Here is a 27,012-nt window from a genome sequence, read left to right as displayed (position 1 = left end):
CACTGCCAGGTTACAGGGAACACAGGAGACAGGAAGATGCTGAACAGCCCCACGGAGATGCACTCAGCAAAACCAGACCAGGAGGCCACAAGATAAACGACCTGGTTTCAACGATACATGGCACAGAAAAAAGAGGGAGGACCTGGCGATTTAAAAAGACTTGAGGGGCCGGGCTCGGTGGCTCACGCCTGTAATCCCAGAACTTTGGGAGGCCAAGGCAGGCGGAGCACTTGAGGTCAAGAGTTTGAGACCAGCCTGGCAACATGGTGAAACCCCAACTCTGCCAAAAATACAAAAATTAGGGCGTGGTGGGTGGGTGCCTGTAGTCCCAGCTACTCAGGAGGCTGAGGCAGGAGAATCACCTGAACCTGGGAGGCAGAGGTTGCAGTGAGCTGAGGTCCTGCCACTACACTCCAGCCTGGGCAACAGAGCAAGACGTCTCCAAAAAAAGAAAAAAAAAAAAGGCTTGAGGTAAACTAACCAGATGCAGGTGAAGACCTTGTCTGGTTCCCGATTCCATACACAGGCATACATGTGTGCAAGCACATACATGCATTTGTGCATGTGCACACACATAACCCTATGCACACATACCTTGCAGGTACATCTACATACACATACACATGCTGTGGTTTGCTGCACAAATATACTTGTGTGCACCCATGCACAGGTGTGCACTACATGCATATATATACGTGTACGCGTGCATGTGACGTGTGTATATGCTTGTATATGTGCACATACAGGCACACTTTTTTAAAACATACTAAGACAACAGGGGAAATCTGAACATCAGATATTCAATTAAATAATTTTAGGGGGGCTGGGTACAATGGCTCACCCCTGCAGTCCCAGCACTTTGGGAGGCAGAAGTGGATCACCGGAGGCCAGGAGTTTGAGACAGGCCTATGCACCACAGTGAGACCCTGTCTCTGCAAAATTAAATATTCAAAAATTTGCTGGCCTGCCCGGCCAACATGGCAAAACCCCAACTCTACTAAAAATACACAAAACAGCCAGGCCTGTAATCCCAGCTACTTGGGAGGCTAGGCACAAGAATCGCTTGAACCCGGGATGTGGGGATTGCAGTGAGCTGAGATGGCACCACTGCACTCCAGCCTGGGTGACAGAGTTAAACCCTGTCTCAAAAATAAAAGAATTAGACGGGCATGGTATCATGTGCCTGTGGTCGCAGCTACTTGGGAGGCTGAGGTGGGAGGATCACTCATGTCCGAGAGGTTGAGGCTGCAGTAAGTCGTGATCACACCACTGTATTCCAGCCTGGGCAACAGAGCAAGACCCCATCTCAAAAAAAAAAAAAAGGCGGGGGTTGGAGACCTTTTTTGGTGTGAAAATGGCGTTGTGGTGATAACGCTTCTGGAGACTTATTTTGAGATACCCACGCGTTCAGCGCTCACAACGTAGAATGTCTGGGATTTGTACTGAGATAACAGGAGGAGCCAATAAACGATGAAGTTCCTGCAGCAGGGACAGGAACCTGGGGGCGCAGCGCTCTTCACATCTGAAAGCTCCTGTTAGTTTGTAGCGCATACGCTGGAAGATACTCCCCAACACGGTGCTGGCAGCAGGACTTTGGAGGGCCCCTCCTCATCCGTGCTACCTGCCTAACACTGTCAGTAATTAGCACACAGGTATAAACCTAAGAGTGGAAAAACCAACACAAAATACATAGAATAATTAGCACAAATAGATGACTTTCCTCAGGTTACTGTAAAAACCCAGGACTGTCCTGTGGGGCACACTGGCTCACCAGACACCACCCCCACCACCGGGGACAAAGCCCCAGGGTGGCTGCCCTCCCACCCCACAGAGACAGCTACGTTTTAAGTTAAGAAATTCTCACAAGACTAAATTAGAAGACATGAAAATTTTTATTTTCAAAAAGAATGTATTTTTACATAAATCTACAACAGAATTCAAATGTAGAAAAAATAAACTATATTCAGGGATACAGCGCTCAGCACAGCACACCCCCTCCCCGGAGTGGGCCGTCCCCCCAGAACAAGACTGAAGGGGCCTCACCGGCCCCAGGACCCCCACAGCAGGGCAGCCATAGGCTGGCACGCGGAGCTCCCCGTGTCTGTCACAACAGACTGCAAATGCGAGGCGCCCAGACCCTGAGCGTCGAAGACAAAAAAACCAACCCATTTTCACTGTGGCAACTCACTTCTTAGTGCAGGTCACTCATCCGTACACCTCATCCGAAACAGAGGAGCAGGGGAAACCACGGGACATACATCTCCAGATGCCTCGGATAATCCCCTCCTCACCCCTGCCACTCGAGGACCCCCAGGAGAGCCCACCTGACAAACCCCCTGCTTCCTCCCTGGGCCGGTGCAACCAAAAACCTGCAGGATTCACCCAGGACTCCAGGCCCTGAGAGAGGCAGAGCTGGCTGGGCTCCGGGGCCAGGGCCCTCTGTAGACCCAGGACCCAAGTTGGCTTCCCAGAGCATCACAGCCCCAAAGCCCTGCCCCGTGGGACAGACCCAGGCACCTGTGCCCTCGGCCACCCTGCTCCACCCTCACTGTGTGTGGCAACCCTCACCACAGCTGTCTCCACGGGCAGGTTCAGGTTTCAGCCTCACTCCCCAGAGGCTCCTGCTCGGCCTCTGCTGTAAACTGCTGTGCAGGTGAGCACCAGGAAGCCACACTGCCAGAAGCAGAGGCAGCGGGGCAGGCGGGTGAGGGCTCCGGCAGGGACGGCGAGGCTCGCGCTTAGCACCCAACCCCTCGAGGAGGCCGAGGGGCAGCGCTGGCCCTGCAGCCCTCATAGGGCGCATAAGTCCCACTGGCATCTGACCTGGAGTGAGGGACTCAGGGAGCCTTCCCATGCCACAGGCATCCCCCACATCCCAACAAGAGTCCATCAGGAGCTTGGCTCCTTCGCAACTAAGAACCTCCCCACCCCCGCTCCTCCCCCAGCAACACTGAACAATGAACCTAGAGAGGAAGGCGTCTTCAGAGAGCAGGTGCAGCCAGCCTCAGCACCTCCTTTCTGAAGAAACCTTCCGCCCTCTTGCCCCAGGGGAGCCTTTCTCCAAGAAAGCCACATGGGACGAGCTTCACAAGGACGCACTTGCCACAACCGTTCACAAAACCCCACCTTTTATTACAGTCTGCGGTGCTGCTTGTTGCAGGGACACTGAGACAAACGGGAGCATCGAGCATCGTGTGCGATGAACGTGCTATCGGCGTGTGGGCCACAAGCTCCCAAGACACAAACGGCTCTTTACACGGAAAACAACCACACAATGCTGTTTTCCAGAAAGACGAAAATACACTAGGAACAGCTACTGGCAGGAATGGAGGAGTCAGGGCCCTGGGCCAGGGCATCTACGCAGCAGAGAATGGGGGCGGCCGGCGTGGGCCAAAGGGGAGGCTGGCGGGACCACGGTGGCGGTGACAGGCCACAGCGTGCACTGGGTCATGGAATATCAAAAAGATACAGAACGTTTACTGAAAAGACACAACGCATGTTAAATTGAACTTCACCCTTCTGTAATAAAAAATTAAAAACTTTTGTTGACTCTGTTTGAACACAATAGACTAGGAACTCTTCCCTAGACAGTGTTAGAATTGGCAAGAAATGTCACCAGCAACTTTTAGAACTTTCCGGTGGTCCACACCTTCCGCTCGGCCAGATCATCTTCAAAGAGGAGGCTCAAATCAGGCCCTGTCCTGACTCCCAGGCGCAGATCCGGGGACCACCTCCAAGACACCCTGTTTCTTGCCAATCCGGGTCAACATCCCGACAGTCTCTCGCGGGCAGGAGCAAAGGGACTTAGCAGTCACTCTTCCACAGTTTAATTGTTTTGTCATTTTCTAGCGCAGCAGAGGCGATGATGTTTTCTGTTGGGTGACAAGCTGTTGAGATCACGACATCTGAAAACAAAGACACAGTCAGAACCAGAGCCATCCCTGCGCCTGGGCTGGGGGCGCCATCCCAGGCTGAGCTCCACCTTTCTCCAGAAATGCGGTAGCACCTGCCCGTCACCTGGGAGGTCATAGGACAAGCATCCACTGCCCACCCTCGACACAAGGAGCCCAGGGGAGGGGAGCAAGGGGACAGCAGCCAGTACCAGGGCAACACAGGCGGTTGGGGGACAGGGGCAGGAGGCCACAGGGAGTGCCAGCCCTGCCTGCAGACCAGGAGCCCCACACGCCCCCACCAGCAGCAGCTCAGCGCCCACAAGGAGGAGCGTGGCAGCAGGACTGGCTCAGAGGCTGGCGCGCACAAGGACTGCAGTCGGACCCCTCGTGGTCCTCAGTCCTTTATCGACAATGTCCCTCTTTTCCTCGGACCCTGAGCCGCCCACTCCCACCACCTTCCCCCAATGCTAAGCCCCAGAGCACCCCACAGGGCTGGCTCTGTCACAGCAAGGACAAGTCCACCACCCAAGCAGGGCAGTAAGATCTAACAGACTGGTGGTGCAAGGTCGGCCACATCAAAGTTTACAGCTTCTACGTAAACCAAAGGAACCCCAGAACGCCAGCGAGGACCCGGGGGAAGGCCCAGGCCCGCCGTGGAGCGTGAGCACTGACCCCAGGCTGGGTGAAGCTGCTCGCATGGAGGGAGAAGCAGCACCTCCCCAGATTTCCACAAGGGCTCGAACCCCCTGCTCTCGTTGGCTCCATGAGACGTGGAAATGCAGGGCCAGAGGGCGAGGAAGCAGCGGCAGCTACAGAGGGCAGCCAGGACCCACAGAGGGGGCAACCCCAGGTCACTTGGGAACCAGCACCGCCGTGGAGCCCACTAGGCCTGCATGCAGCTGGGGGTCTCTCTGGGAGAGGGAACAGGTATCCGAAAGGAGCCAGAGCTTCCAGAATGGGGCAGCGATGACCTCACTGTCCCCGGCCCAGGAAACAGAGCTCGCCGTGAAGTGGGACAGGCTGCACCCACCTAAAGTCCCACAGCCACACACACCTTCCGGACCAGAATGCCTGGCAGAACAGGGAGAAACAGGGTTCAAGCCAGGAGCCCTGGGTCTGAGTCGGCAGCCCAGTGACCAGCTCCATGCCTTGGGCAAGAGCTGTTAGCAGCGGCTCCTCAACGGGGCCAGCGGAGGGCCGAGGTGGGAAGGGGAAGACAGTGGCACTCTATGGGCAGACCACGCTTCACCTGCAGGAACCGTCCTCACATCAACAGGCAGCCAGTGACTGCAGGAGCGCAGGCCCTCACCTGTGTGGCCTTGTAGTTTCTGTACAATCTCTTTCGTCTGAAGGTTCCAGATGTAAACAAGGTTATCCTCTGAGCCAGACACAATCCACTAGGTAACAACAAGCAGGGAAAACAGGGCAAGGAAAAGCAGGTCAGAGCTCGTGCATGTGGAAGGGGCAGAATCTCCAGTTACGCCCCGTCGCACGCCCACCCTGCTGGTGGCTGCCTCGCTGAACTCAACCTAAAAGCCCTGCCTGCCCTCCAGCCAGGCCTGAGGCTTCATCTCCCAGGGGGACAGCCCCGCCTACTCTATCCCAGCACTGGCCTCGCTCACAGAAGCCAGGCACCTGCCTGCCCCAGGAGAGGCTTCCAGGATGGAAGATGCTTCTCAGGTCACCCTTTTCTGAGTCTGTGTGTCACACACATGCTGCCCGAGTCACCCCGGTCTAAGACAGGAGCATCGAGACCAGTGTGGGTGGGCAGGAAAACACACTCCGCTCCCTGCTGGGGCCGGTGGACAACGGCCTCGGAGCCAGCGCACCCACCCAGGGACACTCTGAGCACACAGAGCTCCATCCGTTGGGTCCCAACGCCCTCGGAAGGTGTCGGCCAAGCACTGCCAGCAGAGCCCGACAACAGGCTGCCTGCCTCCGTTAAGGAGATGGACCTAGAAACAAACGGGACAAGATGTCCCCCATACTTGGCACAGTGCGCTTTGGTTGAAACGGAAAATCATTTTGTGGGCAGAGAAAAGCGTCTCTGAGTATAAAGCAACCTGTAACAGGCGTGACCTCTCGGGCAAGTAAGCTGGGAACGGGTGAGACGCTTCAAGGTTATGAGACTCACCTTCCCGCCAGTAACAGAGAAATTGGCAAATATGCAGTATTTCTCATTCTTGTGGCCAGTGTACGTCTTCAGGCACTGAAACAGGAGGGGACAGGCTGGTCACAGAGTCATGATTCCCCTTGATTTTGTATAATTCTACGTTCTAAGCAAGGCGTTTCACTACTCATTACACTTATTTCTAATAAGTACAAGTACCAAACCCACACAATCGAAGATTTAACTTGCAGACTGCCACACTACAAATACCCAGGTCTTTCAGTTCACACCAAATCCAGCGGAGATGGCTCTCTGAGCTCCTCTCCTTTGTCATCACCGGGGCCAGCTGTGTCCCCACCAGAGGCCATGACCCAGGGATGGCGCACAATGGGGGCCCAAGCCTGCAGGAGCTCACCTTCCCCTTGCTGTAGTCCCAGAGCTTCAGAGTGCTGCAAGACAGAGAGAGGGGTGAGGCGGCACGTCTGGAGGCTTCCTTCTGTCCCCATGCCCAACTCTGCAGCCACTACGTCACGGCCACCATCAGGGCCAGGTGCAAAAGCCAGCGGGGCTGGAATTCCCTTCCCCATCAGGGTGAGGGGCCCCCTCAGGCTCAAAGTCCAGTGACTCGGCGTCTGAGAGCACAGTGTGAGAGCCGCAAGTATTTGTAGTTCCAAGAGAGACTTTAACAGGAAGCTGATAGGTGTTATCGTCCCTAACTCGGGTCATCCTCAAAAGGGTGAGGAAGTCCTCTTGGTTCTGGAAACATCCAGAACAGGTTTTACCACCCAACCACACAGCCCTCAGAGGATCGGGGCCCAGGCTCGGACCCACAGGGCTGAGGGTGCACGCATGGGAAAGCTGGAGCTTAGAGAACAGCCCGGGAGGGCAGTGGCTTTGTGAGAGGTAAAATCAAGGCGCTCAGAGGTCAGAACCAGAAAGGGCCTTGGAGGCCCCCGGACCGCCGACTCCTTCATGCGGGATTGGCTAGGCCTGCCCTGGCCATAGTCGCTCAACCAGAAAACTGACCCTAAATCCTCCTTTAGTCGGACCTGAGGTTCAGCCTCGGGAAGAGATGGGCAGGGGTCTGCCCTCCGACCTAACAGGCCACTGCCCAGAAGCCGAAGCTCCACCAGGAGCCTGGATCCCGTGCCAAGCCCACAACATGCTCTCCAAAGGCTCACGCTGGCAAGCAGGTGTCTCTGGCTGGGGAGGCCACATGCCCGCCGCCACAGTCCCACGCAGTACTCACTTGTCCAGCGTGGCGGCCAGGATGTATTTGCCGTTCGGGGAGAACTTCACAAAAGACACTGGGGGGTTGTCGTCATCTGCAATAAAAACGGACAGGTGACACGGGGCGGGCGCTGACAGCTGGGCAGGGACAGGAGGTGGGACCCGCTCCCCGTCCCCCACGTGCGACATCTGAGTGAGGTCGGCCACCACCACCAGTGCCAGCACCACCACCCCTCGGTGCCCCGAAGGGTAGCCTAGCCACGCACACCAGCCATGAGCAGGTTCCTGACACCTCAAGCCCATGGCCTCGGGGCCCCTGACAGCAGGCCTTTCGGAACACGGGAACACAGGAACACAGGCCTCCCCTGACAGCAGGCCTTTCGGAACACAGGCACACAGGCACACAGGAACACAGGCCTCCTGGGGGTACTGAGCCACCGGCACTCTCAGGAGTCGCCTGCCTCACAGGGCATGGATGAGGCTGGCGAATGCCCAACTCAACAGAGGGACAACTCCACCAGCAGCAACGAGGGCTGGGAAATCACCTCGGAAATTCTCCTTTAAGAATGTATCCACGCAAGGGGCATTCGCACCCGCAGAACCCATCTGTCTGTTGTCACACCCACAGCTAATGTCCCAGGCCTATCAGCTGGACTCCGCAGCCTGGGGGCAGAGCAGAGCCGCTCTTTCTCACACAGCTGAAAAAGAGTCAAGGTTCCCAGAAGCTGTCGATGTACAGGTCAGAGTTTTCAGGACGTGGCAACCCCACAACCCTCACAACCAGAGGAAGGCATCTCCTCTCACCCGAGTGAGGAGGAGGGAATCTCAATGAAGGTGTGTCCTGGTGCAGGCCCCACCCCTGGGCCCCATCAGAGACCCCCCCACCACCCCCGAGCATGTGCACACGCTGCTGTGTCCTGAGCACCAGGAAGGACACGGCCCTCAGCATTACCACCATGGGGACGCCTGGCCTCGCCAGGCACCTGGCGTCTCCGCTCCCTCAGCCCGGTCACATACAATGAAAAGGCACGGGAGACGCTGTGAGGCCACGCGGTCCCTCCCTCAGGGGCACACCACATCACGCCACCAGGCAGGCCGAGGTCACAGTGAGGGCCGGGGGGCCGGGCTCCCTTAACACAGCTGATGGCAAATGTGTCCACGTGCCTAACCCAGGCTGCCCGGCCAGAGCCTCACAGACAATGAACGCATCAGCCGACCTGTCTCAGTGAAGTCCAGAAGGGTCTAACTCGCTAGACCTGAGGAGACGCCGATGGGAAAACTGCTATGCAGCGACCCCTCCGTCCCCACCCTGGGCTCAGGAGCGCCCAAAACTACCCGTGCCCAGGCTGGAATCCCGGTCCCTGCACCTGCTTGCTGTGGAGCTTTGGGCTAGTGAATGAACTTCTCTGCAGGATGAGGACAACACCCCTCCCCACAGGTGGCCGTGAGGATGAGGACAACACCCCTCCCCGCAGGTGGCCGTGAGGATGAGGACAACACCCCTCCCGACGGGTGGCCATGAGGGTTATGTGTGCTCACACAACAGCGGCGCACACAACTGAGCACAGGTGGCCCGTTCAGGGGACACCAAGTGCAGTGTGATCTCGATCAGGAGAGATGCATGGCAAAAGGCTGGCCCCACAAGGCAGGAAGCTACAAAGACCGCTGTGGCAAGGGGACTCATGCTGAAGCCCAGGCCTCCAGAGCCTCAGAGGTGAGTGTACTGGAGACGGGGCCTTCAAAGAGGGCGACAGAGTGAAAATGAGGCCCAAGGGTGGTGTCCTTACAAGAGGACATTTGGACACACGGAGGCACCAGGGACACCGGTGTGAAGCCAGGGTAAGGCAGCGTCTATAAGCCAAGAAGAGGCCTCCTCGATCCTGACTGCAGCCTCCTGGACTTCGGGGAAACACATTCCTGCTGCAGATAGCCTCTCAGTCTGTGGGGCTTGGTCTCAGCTAGGCCAGCAGGCTACGACAGACTAGGGGGAAGAAGAGCACAAACGGGGTGCCCCCCCACAAGGGGGTCCATCTCCCCATCCTCACCACCCAGCTCCCTCCTCAAGGTGCGCCCCATCCCACACATCTAGCCTAGGCTTCTTAAACATGAACACTCCCCAGATGAAAACCCTTCCGCTCCTTTCTGCAGGCTCCACAAGGGGCAGCTAGGAACCCCGGGCCATCACAGACCCTCAGGCCACACCCTGCCCAGCACCTGGCCTTCCCATCCAGGCCACGCCATGTCCCTCCTTCCTCTCCTCCCGCCAAGGGGTGGAGACCTCAGGCCTGTCCTCCATGCCCCCAGGGCAGCACCTCTGCAGCACCCCCAGCAGATGGGCAGGCGCTCAGCCCGTCACTCAAGGAATGATCCAAGAGGCGGGCATGATAGCAGGGGCCCGAAGCCAGGAGGCAATGGGGGTGCCCAGAGGACTCTAGTGAGCAGCCGGAGGGAGGCCCGACAGCACAGGTGGAAGAGCCCCAGACTGGCCCGAGAAGAAAGGCCACAGCAGGAAAACTTCACCAGAAGGAGCGAGAGAGCCAGAGGGTGTTCAGGGGGAGCTGGCGGAACGGTCGGACAAGGAGGAAGGTTCCTCCTGCAGGGGCAGACCCAGGGCAGAGGAGGGAGGAGGAGCTGGTGAAGAACAGGGGCAGGGAACTCAGCAGGGGAGGCCCTCCCCACAGACCCAGCCTCCACACAGAGCCACACTCACCGATGAGCGTCTTCAGGCACTGGCCCGAGGCGGTGTCCCAGATGCGACTTCGAAGCAAAGAGAACAAGAAAGTGTAAGTAGACAAGTTACGATCTCACGTGGGCTGCTGGGAGTCAGATCTAAGTTTTAGGACTAGCACACTTTTCCCTATCTTTTTTTAAAAGTTACGCTTCACCTGTTTAACAGTCATTCTCTTATATTCTAGGGACAAAGACTAAACACCGTCCATACAAACATCAACAGTCCACACACGCTACACACGTGCAGACCATGTGTGGGGTACCTCTGGATCTCTCCTACACAAGCCGCGGTTTACCCCTAACACAGAGGGGGAGGCCTGTTGCTCTCTCCACTCTCCCTGGCCAAGGAGAGGGGGAGCAGCAGCCCAGTGCTTCTCGCAGGCTCTGCCCACGCTCATGCAAACACATGCAAGCAATAAGAGGGCTTCTTTCAAAACAAAAATTTAAGAGTATTGTAAGCAGTCTTCTGGACTATTCCCAGAAGGGACGAGCCAGGCATTTACATTGTTCCAATTTCAGGGTTTCTGTGATTTCTGCCAATACAGACGCATTCTGGAAGCAGAGCCCACTGTGTTAGCACCCACAATTCTACTGCACAGACGCCAGCAGCGGGGAACAGGCTTGGGGCACACGTGGACAAACCATTCCCCAAGCACGAGACCCCATGGCCGCCATGCACAGTCCCTCCCATCTCTCACCCATGAAGAAGCCGCCTCTGGGGCCCCGAAGCTCTCTGCTCTGCACACCCACCTCCTGTTCTGCACACCCACCTCCTGTTCTGCACACCCACCTCCTGTTCTGCCCACACTTCAATAATCCGGGGACAAGACCACACTGGACCTCAGACACTTCACCCAGGGTTTTCAAACCCAGAAGCAGCAACTCTCCTCCCAACTCTGCATCTTCTCAATTCTCTCAGCAACAGCTCCATCCTGCTGCCCCATGGATCTCAAATTCATGTCCTCTAGCTCCGCAATCACTGCGGGAGGGCCTCTCCAGAGCCACCTCATCTCCTAACCCTCAAGACCTAACCCCCGTGTGTCCTTTCAGTTCCATTTCTCATTTCCTGCATGGCTCCTGCTCTTTCTCGCTAGCCACATTCCTATACATCTTAGCATTTTTGTCACTGTTAAAATGGAAACATTTTCCCCATCTTCTAACTGGCAATTCCTAGTATATAGAAAAACAGTCAATTTTCAAGCACTGATGGCACTAAACGCGAGATCACACCACGTAGCCAGCAGGGCAGAGGGTTCCAGGCCCAGACTCCAGAGCTGACACAGGGTCTGGGTCCTGCAGACCAACTGAGAGACCATGGGAAGTGTCCCTGCCTGAAAAGCAAGGCTGACAGTACCCACATCACAGGGCTAAATGGGTATTTGAAAAGCAGTGTTGGTGGCTTTTAAATATTTTAAAACATGCAAACATATCTACAAAGATGTGTATCTCTATTCAATTTTCATAGGACTGGTTTTTCATTTTCTTACACTAACGAGACACTCCCAACAATGCTGAGTAACATGGGAACCAGGCACACCTGTCCCACTTCTGATTTTCACAGAAATCGTCTTAGCATGTCACCACATGTGAAAATTATTAGTTACCATAAGTGGCCAACAATACTGCTCTATCTTGCTGAAGGGTTGGCTGCTGGATATTATCAATCAGGCGCCTTTTTGACCTCTACTAATTAATAACAGAGACCTTTAACGCCTTTAATCTGTTGGTAGAATTAGATAATAGGTTTCCTGATGTTTACGTTACAATCCTTTCATTATTCAATAATGAATGAATTACTTGGCTGTGGGAATTCCTTTCTGTGCACAGTAGGCTCAGGAGGCTGCCACTTCCTCTGGAATCCTGGCATCAACATTCACCAGTGGGCTGCCCTCTGTGGCCTTCCTCTGGGACCAGCAATCAAGGCTTAGGTAGCAAGGTCATGCTAAATCCAAAAAAATGAACCAGGGAGCTCCCTCCCGTCTGCGGTCTGGAATCGTCTGGATAAGCTTCAAAGTTCGCTATTTAACTGGATTCAGATATAAAGTCACAGGGAATATGTTCTTTTTAGGCCTTCGGTCCCCTTTTCCAGCCTCTTCAGCAGTGACTGGTCCTTAAGGCACCATACCCAGGGCCCGTTTAGGAGCCGAGGCACTGCTCAGCCTGGACGGAGCCTTCTGACTCCCGTTTCCTCCCCCTACAGTGCTTCCACCCACCTCCTAGTTCTCATCTTGCTTATTTTGCTTTTTCCATCATGGGACTTAAAAAGTTTTCATTACCAGCCTCATCAAAGAAGACATCTTCTATCATCTATGTTCTCATTTGTTTCCCATTTCCCTCCTGATTTCCTTGGTATACTTTTTCTGATTTCTTTAGAAAGTTCTTAGAGCCAGGTCCATGAGTAACTCTGAGACTGTCCCGTGCTCACTTTCCTGTTGGTGACACACACAGAGGGGCCGGGAGGGTGGCACCAGAGAGGCCCTGGCAGCTCCATGCTCCCCCATAGCTCACCCTGTGCACTCCTTCCCTCTGGCTGTTCCTGAATTGTATCTTTTACAATAAGCTAGTAAATGGTCAAGTGTAAATGATGGCTTTAACCGTGGAGACTGCTGGCCAATGTGGGGCTCCAGATGACCTCATTTTTGCCACAGCACATCCCAGTGACCTCAGCCCCAAACGCCATCACAGTGCTGCAACTGCAGCTTGAACCTCACGAGGCGATGGCCCGGAAGTGTGTGCTGTGAAGCCCATGGGAGGCCGGTGGTTGGGTGCAACTCAACTACAACCCTCTCCCACCAGACCCGTCTTCTCAAGACCGATGGGGGGTCATGCATGGCGACTACATACTGTGACCCCCTGGGGATCCCCACGCCAACAGTCACTGGGGAGTCACACTGGGAAACAGATTTCAAGTGTGTGTGTCCACCTGAGGGTTCCCTGCAGGACAGAATTCGAGTGTGCGTGTCCACCTGAGGGTTCCCTGCAGGAAGTCCTAGTAAGATCTTCAGTTCCGCCAGTGGCTGCCACCATCCCCCTCCTCCCCAGTGACCAATCTGAACAGCTTATGATGTGTCCGTCCCACACCCAAAACACAACCCAAACACTCCACTCCCCCAACTCGCTCCCATCAGACGTTTCGCTGAGTTAACCTCTACTTCTCCACTTCCCTTGTGTCTCCTGAGGAGTGCTGGACACAGATTACCAAGTCCAAGCACTACAAACGCCTGCTGAGACCTAGGTGGGCTTTCTGCAGGAGACCCTGTCACTCTTCCTCCTGCCCTTCCCTATGCTGCCATCTGCTCGCGTTCACCTGCCCGGGATGGTGACGCGTCCTCACTGGGCAAGACGGCACCACTCAGCATCCTCCCGGAGCAGCACAGCTTTCACCTCAAGGGGTCCAAATACCCATTTTCCACGAGCATGTGAACAGCACACATCAGCGTCTACACGGACCTGAAGTCCGATGGAGGCGGCCCTCCGTGACCCACCCTAACAACAAGGACATCTTCCCAGGCATGCCGCCCCACCATCTGTGCTGCCAACCGCAAAACTGCACTGCGTATCTGCTAACATGTCTGCAGCGTGGCCAGAAGAGAAGCTTCGGAAATTAAGGACTTGGGTCTTTTTGTCACTGCTGTACCCCCAGATGCAGGAATGGTGCAAGAGCTGGCCCTTAGTTAAATACTCATTGCTTAATGAAGTAAAATGTTTTCACTTACCAGAGACCATCATAGCTACTTGAAACTATCAAGGATCCATCACGATTAAAATGAACCTAAGAATTAAGGAGAAGGAAAACAGACAAAAACTTACTTTCAAGTCATGGACACGGCTGCTTCTTACCTGATCTCAAAAAAAAAAAAAAGATTGAGTTATGTTTGTTTGTTTGTTTGTTTTCAGAAAGAGTCTCACTCTGTCACTCAGGCTGGGGTGCGATCTCAACTCACTGCAACCTCCACCTCCCAGGTTCAAGCGATTCTCGTGCCTCAGCCTCCCAAGTAACTGGGATTACAGGCACGCACCACCACTCCCAGCTAATTTTTATATATATATATATATTTTTTTTTTTTAAGTAGAAACGGGGTTTCACCATGTTGGCCAGCCTGGTCTTGAACTCCTGACCTCAAGTGATCCACCCGCCTTGGCTTCCCAAACTGCGGGATTACAGGCGTGAGGCACCGCGCCCACCCCTTTTTTTTTTCTTCATAAGAGAAACAGGGTCTCCCTATCTTGCCCAGGCTGGTCTCGAACTCCTGAGCTCACACGATCCTCCCACCTTGGTCTTCGGAAGTGCTGGGAGTACAGCCATGAGCCACTGCACCCAGCCAAGGATAAGCCTTCTCACAAGCAAACAGCACCTTTGGAAACTATCTTGTCTCAGGCTATGGGTGCTGAAACATTTCCTGGGTGAAATCAAGCCACACAAGGAAGCCGTGGTTTAATGATTCGGGGATGGGACTGAGGTTGTCTGCTTCTACTTTCTAGTAGAAGCAGTTTCCCAGCCTTGGCACCACTGACATTTTAGACCAGACTCGTCCGGGGGGGGGACAGGGTGGTACTGCCCCTGTGCAGTGGCAACCTTGTCCTTTGCTCACTAGATGCCTATAGCTCTGACAACCAAAAATGTCTCCAGACATTGCCATGTGTCCCCAAAGGCAAATCCACATGCATCAAAGGCACCTGTGAGCTACTACGGCAGAGACTGCTAGGCCCCATCCCCAGGGCTTCTGATTTGACCAGTCCAGGTGGGGGAGTCCAAGAACATAAATTTCGAACAGGTCCCCGGGGCATGCTGCCTGCTGCTGCACGCCCGGAGAAGCACTAGGCTAGACTCTGCAAGAGCCTGCCAGCCACACGTGTAATTTTAATTGTTCTAGAAGCTACACTAGAAAAGCTTAAAAGACAAGTGAAATTACTTTGGTAACATGTAACCCAAGGTATCTAAAATATTATTTCAACACAATCAACACAAAAAGTTACTACAAGACACTTTACTTTCTTTTTTTGTACCAGGTCTCCGAAACCTGCAGGTACCTCACACAGCCCTGAGCTCTGGGCCATCATGCGGCTGGCAGCCTCTTATGCTGGGCATGCTGGGTGCTGCAGCCCTAGATGTTCTCCAGCAGACACAGAGGGGTGAGTACCTGTTTCTGCTCTGACAGGGTGCTCTCACCGTGCCAGCTGCTTAACTGCAACCATCTGGCCAGCAGCCTCTCAAAGTACTTTTCTAACTCACAGTGATCCATCTAACCACATTCATCCCTACCTTTAAATGTGCAAAACAGTCTCTTATTGAGACTATTACCATGGATGTAACAGTAACAAGACAAAACAAGTCCCCAAAACTCACAAGGCCAACTCCATGCTTTGCTTTGTTCAGCTTCTTAACCACATCCAAATACTACCCACTGGCAAACATGGCCCGGCTCTGCCATTCCACCCACATTCAGGTGCAAGGGGCAGTCCAGCCCATCCACTGCACTCCAGCAGAAGGCTGCCAGAAGTTAACCGTGAGGAAGTAGATAAGGGAGGCCGGGCGCGGTGCCTTATGCCTGTAATCCCAGCACTTTAGGAAATCGAGGTGGATGGATCATTTGAGGCCAGGAATTCGAGACCAGCCTGGCCAACATGGTGAAACCTTGTCTCTACAAAAAAATACAAAACTTAACCAGGTGTGGTGGCATGAACCTGTAGTCCCAGCTACTCGGGGGGCTGAGGCAGGAGAATCACTTTAACCCAGGAGGCGGAGGTTGCAGTGAGCCAAGATCGCACCACTGTATTCCAGCCTGGGTGACAGAGAGAGACCCTGTCTCAAAAAAAAAAAAAAAAAAAAAAAAAAAGACCCAGCACTTCAGGAGGCCGAGGTGGGCGGATTATGAGGTCAGGAGATGGAGACCATCCTGGCTAACACGGTGAAACCTCGTCTCTACTAAAAATACAAAAAAAATTAGCCAGGCGTGGTGGAGGGCACCTGTAGTCCCAGCTACTCGGGAGGCTGAGGCAGGAGAACAGCGTGAACCCGGGAGGTGGAGCTTGCAGTGAGCTGAGATCACACCACTGCACTCCAGCCTGGGCAACAAAGCGAGACTCTGTCTCAAAATAAATAAATATTAAAAAAAAAAAAAAAAAGAAAGAAAGAAAGAGAGAAGGTAATCAGCCAGAACCCAGCAGGGGATGGCAAAGCCCCTAGCCAAGGAGCACTCCAAGCGCTCTGTGGAGTCAACTTGGGCAGACAAGCAGTAGCAGAAGCTCCAGAGCAGGAAAAACACAGGTCCCGGGTGCAAGGAGGGCGCGAGGGCTGTGGATGACGGGGTCAGCAGTGGCCCTCAGCCGAGGAGCCCTGGCCAGAGAGGGCAAACCCTGGCCAGAGAGGGGACAGGGATGGGAGACAGTGAGCAGGGGGCCACACGCCTCGAAGTCTCTAAAGCTCCAAAATGTACCTGTCAAAAAGCTAAACACATATCCTGACTACTGCATTTCCCCTCCAAAGCCATCCCGCATAAACTGCCACAGATGCAAACAGGATGCTCATTGCACTCCTTTTTGTCAAAGTGAGAATTACACATAAGCACTCACTGAGAGGTGACTGGCAGAGTCCTTGCTCACACAGCAGGCCCACACCAGCAATCCAAGGGCATAGATGTGCGCAGACATCAAAGGTGCCCCAGGCCGGGCGCAGTGGCTCACGCCTATAATCCCAGCACTTTGGGAGGACCAGGCGGGCGGATCACTTGAGGTCAGGAGATTGAGACCAGCCTGGCCAACATGATGAAACCCTGTCTCTACTAAAAATACAAAAATTAGCCAGTCTTGGTAGTGGGCACCTGTAATCCCAGCTACTCGGGAGGCTGAGGCAGGAGAATCCCTTGAATCCAGGAAGCAGAGCTTGCAGTGAGCCAAGATTGCACCACCGCACTCCAGCCTGGGCAACAGAGTGAGATTCTGTCACAAAAAAAAAAAAAAAAAAAACACAAACCTCTCTGCAGTGGAGACAGCTATGGAACAGCAGCTGTGAAGTGGAGACAGCTACGGAGCAGCAGCTGTGGTGTGGTACCAGTTATTTAAAGGACAAGAGTGAGCTACCCTGGAAAGTATGCACCTAAAAAAGCAAAGTAGAAGACCACAGAGGGACCAACTCCACCTCCTGGCAGCTGACCCCAGGGGTGGCTCAGGGAATTCATTTTCTACTTCCTACATTTGCTCACCTTTGTGGTTTTTTTGTTTTAAGACATGGGGTCTCACTCTGTCACCCAGGCTGGAGTGCAGTGGTACCATCTTGCTCACTGCAGCCTCAAACTCCTGGGCCCAAGCAATCCTCCCACTCTGTCCTCCCAAGTAGCTGGGACCACACGTGCGCATCACTACGCCTGGCTAATTTTTTGCTTTTTGTATAGAGACAGGATCTCACTATGTTGTCCAGGATGGTCTCAAACTCCTGGTCTCATAGGATCCTCCTGCCTCAGCCGCCCAAAGTGCTGGAATTACAGGTGGGAGCCATGGCACCCAACCTGTTTTTTTTAATGAGCAAATGTGACTTTTGTAGGAAAAAAAGACTTTTAAAATCCTACCTATCACCCGCGAGTCCCACCTGCGCTATCTTTGGCCTCCAGGATGCTCACAGAATTCTTTCTTCCAACTCAAAGGCCACCAGCGAACCCCTTTCTCAGGTTACTTCACAAGTGTTCATTTGTCAGCCCCAATCTGAAGGTCAGCTCTGCTGACTGTGACCCAAGGTGTCCTGGAGGGCAGCGGACTGGCACCTAGGGGCTGGGTCCACAAGCACACAGCCACAAGCACAAGGCCACATGATGCCATCCCCACAGCAAACGGCCTCCCCACAGTGGTGACACTGGGCCCGCGAGGGCCTTGTGGCCCGGCTATGTGCGGGGCTCAGACCCCGCAGCCCCGCCCAGGCCTGACACACTATCTGTCCGGTCAGCATCAGGGCTTCGCCTGCCATCTCACTCAGGCAAAGCCTTGCAAGGGTAAAAATGCTTAAACCCATTCACCGCCAAGATGACACAAAGTGAAAGGCACACGGGCGGGCAGCATGGGACAAACGCTGCACCACCCTTCCTTCTGCTTCTCAACGAAGGGCAGGCTTGGCCGAGAAACTACCTCATGCACTTTGTTAACAAAAGAACCTTCTGGCCACTTGGTGAAATGGAGCGGTTTATGATACTGCGTAGTTTAACTCTCGGCCATTTGTTCTTGGTTTGTGTTTTTTTTTTTTAAAGACAGAGTTTCGGCCGGGCGCAGTGGCTCACGCTTGTAATTCCAGCATTTTGGGAGGCCGAGGCAGGAGGATCACGAGGTCAGGAGATCGAGACCACGGTGAAACCCCGTCTCTACTAAAAATACAAAAAATTAGCTGGGCTCATATGGCGGGCATCTGTAGTCTCAACTACTCGGAGAGGCTGAGGCAGGAGAATGGCGTGAACCTGGGAGGTGGAGCTTGCAGTGAGCCGAGATCGCAACACTGCACTCCAGCCTGGGCAACAGAGCGAGACTCTGTCTCAAAAAAAAAAAAAAAAAAAAAAAAAAAGACAGAGTTTCGTTCTTGTCACCCAGGCAGTGGTGCAATCTCGGCTCACAGCAACCTCCGCTTCCCAGGTTCAAGTGATTCTCCAGCCTCAGCCTCCCCAGGAGCTGGGATTACAGGCACACACCACCACGTCCAGCTGATTTTTGTATTTTTAGTAGAGACGGGGTTTCACCATGTTGGCCAGGCTGGTCTCAAACTTCTGACCTCAAGTGATCCACCAGCCTCGGCCTCCCAAAGTGCTGGGATTACAGGCGTGAGCCACCGTGCCTGGCCTCTCAGTCATTTGGTTTGCACAGTGGCATGGCAACAGCAAAATGGCAGGATGTGTTCCTGTGCAAAGCCCATTCTCCAGAGAGCTCCAGCTTCCAACGGTTCCCACCAGGACTGGGTCATCCCCACCCACCCCGTCCAACAAAGCTAACTCCACTCAAAACTCACACTTCACCTATGCTCCCACCACTCCCAGTGCCCTTCCCAGCCTGGCCGCCCTTCCTGTCCTGTGCATCAGTTTGGGGTACACTACCTCCTGAACGCCTGTGGCCACTGCCCCCAAGTCTGCACAAAGGGCCCCTTGGTGCTTATCACAGGGAACCCCACTGACACCTCCCCACCCCCTCGCCATCCCTCCACTGCACACAGGACTCGTTTCTCAAGTCCCAGCCTCCAACCTGATTGCTCTAGACCGTGGCATGACAGCAGGACTCAGCTAGGCACAGGCCATGTCCAGGCTTACGCCCCTCAGGGAGACAGCTGGCCACATCCGATGTCAGAGGAACGTAGTGCCGGACACCACCCCACCTGTGTCAGAGGGACTTACGGCCGAGACTGGATCCGAGTGAGCTGGCAAAGTCTTGAGGCACTTCCCTGTTTTCACATCCCATATCCTCACGCTTTCGTCAAACTGAACACAAAAGAGATGACAGTGATTTTACAGGAAGGAGAGGGGACAAACCTCCCCGGAACCTAAGACCTGCTATCAGCCCATCCTCCCCACAAACAGCACAGAAAGGACTTAGGGCCCACCTGCCTTCTCCACAGTAGCTATAAGCAAATTCAACAGCCTTCCCACATCCGATACCACCTCCCCCAGGGAAGACGCCCCAGCCACACTTACGGATCCTGAGACAATAAGGTTGGACTGGGGATTGAAGTTACAGCAAAAGACATAATTACTGTGTCCCTTCAGGGTTTTCAGACACTTTCCCTAAAACAGAGTATTATTAGTATTATTCCAATGCTTATTTCCCCAAACATAAGCATCAGGTCACACTTATCAATGTCTGACAGCTCAAAGCACGCCTGATGTCCCGCCAGTGACTTACCGTTCCCCGAAGTCAACTCGGCCTCCTCCACCCGACCCCGCCCCATGCCCCTGCAGCCGGTCTTCCCTGGAGAGGAGCACTGAGTGTTGCTTACTGAGCAGTCAACTCAGTCCCCCGCACCTGCCCCGTGCCCTGCAGCCGGTCTTCCCTGGAGAGGAGCACTGAGTGTTGCTTACTGAGCAGTCAACTCACTCCCCCACACCTGCCCCGTGCCCTGCAGCCGGTCTCCCCTGGAGAGAAGCACTGAGTGTCACTTACCGAGCTCACGTCCCATATCTTCAATGTTTTGTCATCTGAGGCAGAAACAAGAAGGTTAGAATCTGACGACCAGGCTACATCAGATATTCCCTTGGGGAGAAAAAACAGGGTCAGTAACTTGACAGGACAAAATAGGACCAATCGGCAAAAGGTCAAAATCCCAAACATCCCCACTGCCCTCAGGAAATCTTCTCACTAGTTAACCTTACAAAAGACACACGGCCCAGGAGGAAAACAGCAGGCTTTCTGCAGCTCTGCCAGCCTCACAGACACTCCTCCATGGAAGTCAAATGTATTTGGGTTAAAAGTTCAAGATGCAAATAACTATTAAAAAAAAAAAAAAAAATGGGGAAAACTTAAACCTGAACCCACAGCTCTCGAAGCAGCCCTGACCCCTTGATCACTAGAGCCACCCTGTTCAACAGTCAACTTCACTGCACAGGGCTGAAACCTACCAGCTTGTGACCAGATATGGTTTTCTCAAATTTCCCATCATACGCGCCCCAAATTTTAATAAGTTTATCAGCAGCTGAAAGAAAACAAAAGGATCTGAGGCTAAGAGCAGGATACAGTTGTCCAGTCATCCAGAGTCCAAAGTCTGAGCTTTTCCCATGAGTCCCAGGTGATCAGCATGAACCACATGGCTCAGAACCCATTCAGCACGGCCACACGCCCGAGAGGACCAGTCCCCTTCCTCTCCCTCCCAGGGTCCACGGGCAATTTCTTTTCTTTCTTCTTTTGTTTTTCTGAGATGGTGTCTGGCTCTGTCACCCAGGCTGGAGTGCAGTGGCATGATCTCAGCTCACTGCAACCTCTACCTCCCAGGTTCAAGCGATTCTCCTGCCTCAACCTCCTGAGTAGCTGGGACTACAGGCATGTGCCACCACACCCGGCTAATCTGTTTTTGTATTTTTAATAGAGACAGGGTTCCACCATATTGGCCAGGCTGCTCTCGAACTCCTGACCTCGTGATCCGCCTGCCTCCGCCTCCCAAAGTGCTAAGATTACAGGCATGAGCCACCACGCCTGGCCCCCACGGGCAATTTCAACCAGCATTGAGGTCACAGTTCCAGGAGGAGACACACCCGCCTGTTACGGCCCCCCAGCGGCCTGCTACGTCCCCCCAGCAGTAGGTGAGGAAGCAAGCCATCCCCTCGCCAGTTTTTTGTCTGCAGCTCAGACCGCCTCTCCCAGCAGCTAAGGGCCTCAGTGCTACGTACATGAACTTGCCAGCCACTCTCCATTCGGGCTGAATTTCACGGAGGACACTGCTTTGGTGTGGCCAGCAAGGGTGAACTTTAGAGCATAGTTTGGCTTCACAGGTGTAGGCTGCGGGAGAGACCAGTTAGCAAAAAGTCACCACCACTGTGCGTTCCACCCGTGACCAGTTTGGATTTTGACTCCCACCGTTTAATTTCAGCTCAGATCTTTAGAGCTCCAAATCCACATGCCCAGTGCCTTCCACCAATCTCTATGTGTATGTGGACAGTACCTTTCAAGTGGAACACATCTGAATCTGAGCCCACTACTTCCCCACAAGACCTCTTCTTCTGTAGTCTCCAAACTCAGTACCAACAGCACCAGCCGAGCCAGAAACGTGAGGCCCCCCTCAATCCACCTCATCCCCCCACCTCAATCCCACCTCTGATCCTGCTACAGCACAGGAGGCCCCCACCAGCTCATCCCCCCACCTCAATCCCACCTCTGATCCTGCTACAGCACAGGTGGCCCCCACCAGCTCTGGCCTTGGTCCAGCGCCCCACCCCCCCGACCCCGAACACTGAAGCCCTGCTCCCTTTGCTAAAGGTCTACAGGAGGGCTTGCAGATCTGCCTGTGCGTCAGGATCGCAGCCAGCGTTGGGGCAAATATAAAGAGATGTTTTCTGGGTCCTACAGAGACTCTTACAATCAGGACCAAGAATCTGTATTTTTGATAAAAGGCTCCCTCCTCCAGGTGACAGATTTGGGATCCCTGACACTGCAGGCAACAAGCATTCGCTAGATATGTGGTCAGTAAATAAAAATTAGCAGTGACATTTAACTGAGTAGGGAAGACTAGGCTTATGAGCTTGAAATGTTTCTGACAATCTCTAAGCGTATTTGCCCCCGGAAGGCGTCCAAGGGGCCCCTGGGCACGCACCTTGCTCTGAGTGGCGGATGACGAAGGGGTCGGCTGTGCTCTGGCGGCCTCGGTCTCGGGCTTCTTCTCCTCCGTCGCCATGGCTCTGACGCTGGCCGCACAGGAGACACGGATGGAGGGACCCGGTGACAGAGGTAGTCTGTTGAGCGAGATGCAGAACAGGGGGCCAAGAAACAAACCATATTTTTAAAAACTGATTTCCAAGAAAAAGGATAAAAAGAAAAACATTTGACTACCATATTGAGCCCTGTAGCAAACAAACCATTCCAAATTGAGGACCCTATTAATTCCCCTAAGTCCTTGCTAATACTTTCCAGCTGCTCCGCTGACACCCCTGCGCTCTCCCCTTTTGTCATAATGAAAGACCCCACTCTCAAGGATGCTTCTTATTTTGTTATCCAGAAGTCTGTAGGAATGCAGCAGTTTGTGCAAACAAAATGCAGTTTTCTTCAAAGAGCCCTGGACACATTAAAAAAAGAACAGCAAAAGGTTTCCTGACAGAAAGCTAACACGCCAAATGACAGAAGACTGAGCTTCAGGGTGTAGAAGTTTGGGAGCACATCCAAATCCTAAAATGCACCCTAAGTGACGCAATCACGTTCACAGCCATGTTTGAAAACACAAGTGCAGGCACCCCGTGGTCTACGCCTCATGGTTGGGCTCCAGTGCCTCCATGCACAGGCTGCAGGCGCGAGGCTGCCTTCCAGCATGCTAACAGCTCACAGGGCTCGCGCGCTCAGTGAGGAGCTACAAAACACAGAGATGAGAGCAAGCCAGAGCCAGCTCTGCCTGCTGGAATTCCCACATCCTGCCTTCTGGAAAAGCAGCCTCAAGTACACCAACGATATTCTACGAGCAGGACTCACACTGCAGGGGAACGAAAAAAGACTGCAGTTCAATCGGTTTCACCTTGACAATGAAAATTACCCCAAATCTGTACAGTAAGCAGCTAGTTTCCTCTACCATGGGAATAGATTCATTACTTGAATACATCTCATAAAAGCACAACAGGTTACTCAGAAAGGAGGGACAGCATTATTAAAAGGGAAAGCCACTGAGACATGCTTGCAAATACCACTGGCCATCGGAATCCCGGAAGCTAGCACTACCATTAATCTAATGAGTTTACACACTGTAAATTCTAGCTTGGAGCTTGGAACTGAAATCTTGCACAGGCTGATTGTAACACTAACGTGAAATGGAAGGCATTAAAAAGCACGTCTCAAAGTCTTCATCCAAGAGGAAAGCAGAGAAACTACAACACCCACTTTGCAGAGAACAGGTGTGGCCACCGCTCCATTTCACCTGCAGCAAAGATTCCCTGCGCAAAGATGGATCACGCTGCATCTAGGGCCGAGCACAGGACAAGAGATGGGGAGGGGAGGGGCAGGCCATGTAGCGCTGCCCAGGGGACAAAGTGCTAGTACAAAACCGGTCCTCGGTAAATGCCAGCTACGTGGTGCTTGTCATTAGTGCAACCTGGCCATGCCAATTTAACCCAACTGCTGCCTTTTCCTTGGCAGGCTGGACAAATACAGGGAGAAAGAGTAACTAAGGAAATCCAAGCAAAAAGCTGCAAAGTCCACTGCAAAGGTCCTAGCATGAGATAGCCAGGCCAGGGCAAGAGCTGAGTGAAGTGTGGCCATGCCCTACCCAAACGAAACACCAGAGGAACAGAAGGCAAAACAGGCAGCTCAGAAGGCCGAACAGCTCCTGTCAGCATCAACTCACCTAGGAGAGTCTAGATGCCTGGAAACACCCTCAGGGGAGGAACAACAGATAGGCGGTCTTACAAAAAAGGTGCCCAGCCCCTCCCAGCTCAAGCCCATCCTGCCCCACCCTTTGGGCTCAAAAAACATGAACATGTAAAAGAAACAAACAAAACAACCTTAACTTGACTTTTAAGAATATGATGGCTGGGCACAGTGGCTGACGCCTGTAATCTCAGCACTTGGGGAGGCTGAGGCGGTGGATCACGAGGTCAGGAAGTTCAAGGCCAGCCTGACCAATATGGAGAAACCCCGTCCCTACTAAAAATACAGAAATTAGCCGGGTGTGGCGGCCGGTCCCTGTAATCCCAGCTACGCGGGAGGCTTAGGCAGGAGAATCACTTGAAACCGGAAGGCAGAACCAAGATTGCGCCACTGCACTCCAGCCTGGGCCAAAGAGTGAAACTCCATTGGGGGATGGGGGGAATGCAATTTCTTGACCCAACACGCCCACCAAGTTTCTACGTCGGTGGGGTCTAGGCTTGGCGTTTGTTTTTTGTTTTTTGTTTTTTTTTTTGAGACACAGTCCAAAGAGTCCAGGTGCACGATCTGGGCTCACTACAACCTCCACCTTCCGGGTTCAAGTAATTCTTGTGCCTCAGCCTCCAGTTTAGCCGGGATTACAGGCACATACCACTATGCCCGGCTAATTTTTTGTATTTTTAGTAGAGACGGAGTTTCGCCATGTTGCCCAGGCTAGTCTCGAACTCCTGAGTTCAGGCAATCCGCCCGCCTCAGCCTCCCAAAGTGCTAGGATTACAGGCGTGAGCCACCGCGCCGGGCCAAGGCTTGGCATTTTCATGAACACCCAGGTGTCTCTGTGGAACAATCATTTTGAGGGAACAGGAAGGTTGGAGACTTGATCTTGAGGAAAGAGGGGGCCAAGGTTACAGGCACGGTGATGAAGAGTTGGCCCCTAGACCAGGTGCTGCCTGGCTCCTAGCAGCCACTGCTTTTCATCCAGGTAAGCCTGACCACCTGAAGCCTAGCAACCAAACCTCAGTATGCCCTCCTGGACTGCATGCCGCAGGCCGATTCCTGAGTCCCTCAGTCCCTGAGGTGGAGCCCAGGAATCTGCCTGTGACATGCAGTCTGAAGAGCATACTGTGTTCACAGATAGGAATTAATCTGCATCTTAAACACCAGCCAAGTGGCCGGCCCAACAGAGGTGGGAACCTGGCTCTCCCTATCTCAGATCCTGGACAGGCTCCCCGCCTGGGTCCTTCGCTTACCTGTCTTCCCCACCGGCTAGCACAGCACCTGCCCAGGTCACAGATTAAACTAGCATTTGAGAAGATGGGTAAACGGACCTGGGTGAGTGGAAACTTGCAAGCGAGACAGCAGGGAGTGTCGTTAGCGATGTAACAGGCCGACCTCAGTTTGGTCCGGGAACGTAACCGCTCAAAATGGCTCTCGCAGACCGGCCAGGACAGGTCTGCGGCACCGCGCGAGGAGGCACGGTGGGCCTACCGTTCAGGACCGAGGACCCGCACCCCAGGACCCCACCTAGCGAGCTGCAGCCTGGCTGCCTCGGGTTGGGGTGAGCGGCGGGAGCGGGCTGGGGGCGTTTTTACGAGGGGAAGCGCACCACGTCCAGGGACTGAGTGGCTTGGTGGCTCTGGGGTCCTTCCCTGAAGGGGCAGTGGAGAGAGAGGGGCGATGTGAGGCCGGGCACGCTGCCTGCGGGAAAGAGGCCCCAGTGCCTGCGCTCTGGCCTTGTCAGCGGCCCGCCAGGGAGGCGGACGTGGGGGCGCGAGTGGGGGCGGACCGGGTGGAGGGGACTGCGCGCGCGGCCGCCCACCGAGGGGCCGAGCCGGGGGTCCCGGGCGGGGCCGCTGCAGCGGGAGCAGCGCCCGGGGCTGGGCCTGGCCCGAAGCCCGGCGGGGAACACGTGCGGCGGCCGGGTGCGGTTTGGCAGCTCCTGGCGCCGCCCCGCTGCCCGCCTTGTGTTCCCCGGGCCGGGCGGCTGCCCGCTTACCTGCCGGGCCGCGGCGGCGGGGCCGGGCGCTCGGGGCGTCGCGTCGGCCGCCGCCTGGGCGGGAGCGCGGACTCAGCTCGACAAGGCGGCAGCTCGGGCGGGCGCCAGGCGGCGGGGGCGCAGTGCGCGTGCGCGAGGGGAGGGGGCGGTGTCCGGGGGGAGGGGCGAGCGCACAAAGCCGGCCTCTCCGAGGAGCGCTACGGGCAGCGGCAGCGGCCAGAATGCCTCGGGCCGGCCCAACGCTTTAAAGGGACAGCACGGGGCGCGCGCTTCCCGCTTAAAAGCTTTAATCCCCGAATTTGACTGGTACAGGCCCTTCTAATGCACTTCCTAAAAACTGAAGTATAATAATACATACAGGAAAGTGCTAGTGTGCCCTCGCGTTTCCACAGACAGCACGCCCTGCACACAGACACAAGCGGCCCTCTGGGACCTGCGCAGGTGGCGTCGCCCGGCGTTGTCTCCGGAGTCGATTCGGGCCGGGGCACCTCCCCGGGCGACCAGGCCCGTTCTTGATCATCGCTGGTACGGATGAGAGCGGCAGTGGGCATTTGGAAAGCACCTGGAGCCGCGCCCGGGCGCAGTGCCCCCATGTGGCCTCCCACCCCGGGCGGGCAGGACGATTCCTGCCCATTTGGAAGACCAGGAACCTGCCAGTTCACAGGGTTCGGAAGCCCGGGCTGCGCCTTCCCGCGGGGCCGGCTGCCGGGCTGGGGGCTCTTCCCGCCTCTGCATGCACAGAGCCCGCGGTGCACGAACCTGCTCCCCGCCAGCCCCGCGGACTGGCAGAGCCGCTCTGGAGTCACCCGCGCCCGCTCCGCAGTGCGCAAACTCACTTCGCTGCGGGCTCTCCGGGGGCCAGCCCTTCCCTCCTGGGCGGGCATTTTCACCTCCAGGTACAAGGGGGTGGTCTCCAGAGGAGGACTCAGGGGCTTGAGGAGAAGCTGAGGCCCGGTCCTCTGGCCTCAACGACTGCACATTCTCTCCGCCTGCTTCACTTCTTAGAGCTTTGGAGGTAGGCACGGCCTCCCTATCCCCTC

General features: G+C 54.7%; 1 protein-coding gene across 3 annotated transcripts; it reads right to left on the bottom strand.

Moving 5' to 3' along the window:
* Positions 1–1,873: 1,873 nt before the first annotated feature.
* WDR5 (WD repeat domain 5) lies at positions 1,874–26,353 on the bottom strand. 3 transcript variants are annotated; one of them, XM_024252568.3, is made up of 14 exons: positions 26,331–26,353; positions 22,226–22,364; positions 21,306–21,414; positions 20,541–20,614; positions 20,086–20,175; positions 19,620–19,709; positions 19,323–19,406; positions 13,680–13,735; positions 9,944–9,990; positions 7,253–7,328; positions 6,419–6,452; positions 6,028–6,102; positions 5,203–5,290; positions 1,874–3,905 (listed from the first exon to the last, which is right to left on the bottom strand). In XM_024252568.3, exons 2-14 carry the CDS (start codon positions 22,304–22,306, stop codon positions 3,805–3,807), a joined length of 1,005 nt encoding a protein of 334 aa, XP_024108336.1. In that variant the 5' UTR covers positions 22,307–22,364; positions 26,331–26,353; the 3' UTR covers positions 1,874–3,804. The 3 variants fall into 3 exon arrangements, with proteins under 3 accessions (XP_024108336.1, XP_024108337.1, XP_054376841.1); XM_024252569.3 differs by lacking the exon at positions 26,331–26,353 and adding an exon at positions 25,973–26,154; XM_054520866.2 differs by lacking the exon at positions 26,331–26,353 and adding an exon at positions 25,227–25,749.
* Positions 26,354–27,012: the final 659 nt, after the last annotated feature.

Source organism: Pongo abelii, chromosome 13 (assembly GCF_028885655.2).
Source record: "Pongo abelii isolate AG06213 chromosome 13, NHGRI_mPonAbe1-v2.0_pri, whole genome shotgun sequence".
In the NCBI taxonomy this organism is placed as follows: Eukaryota; Metazoa; Chordata; class Mammalia; order Primates; family Hominidae; genus Pongo; species Pongo abelii.
This window is presented reverse-complemented; position numbering and strand designations above follow the sequence as displayed.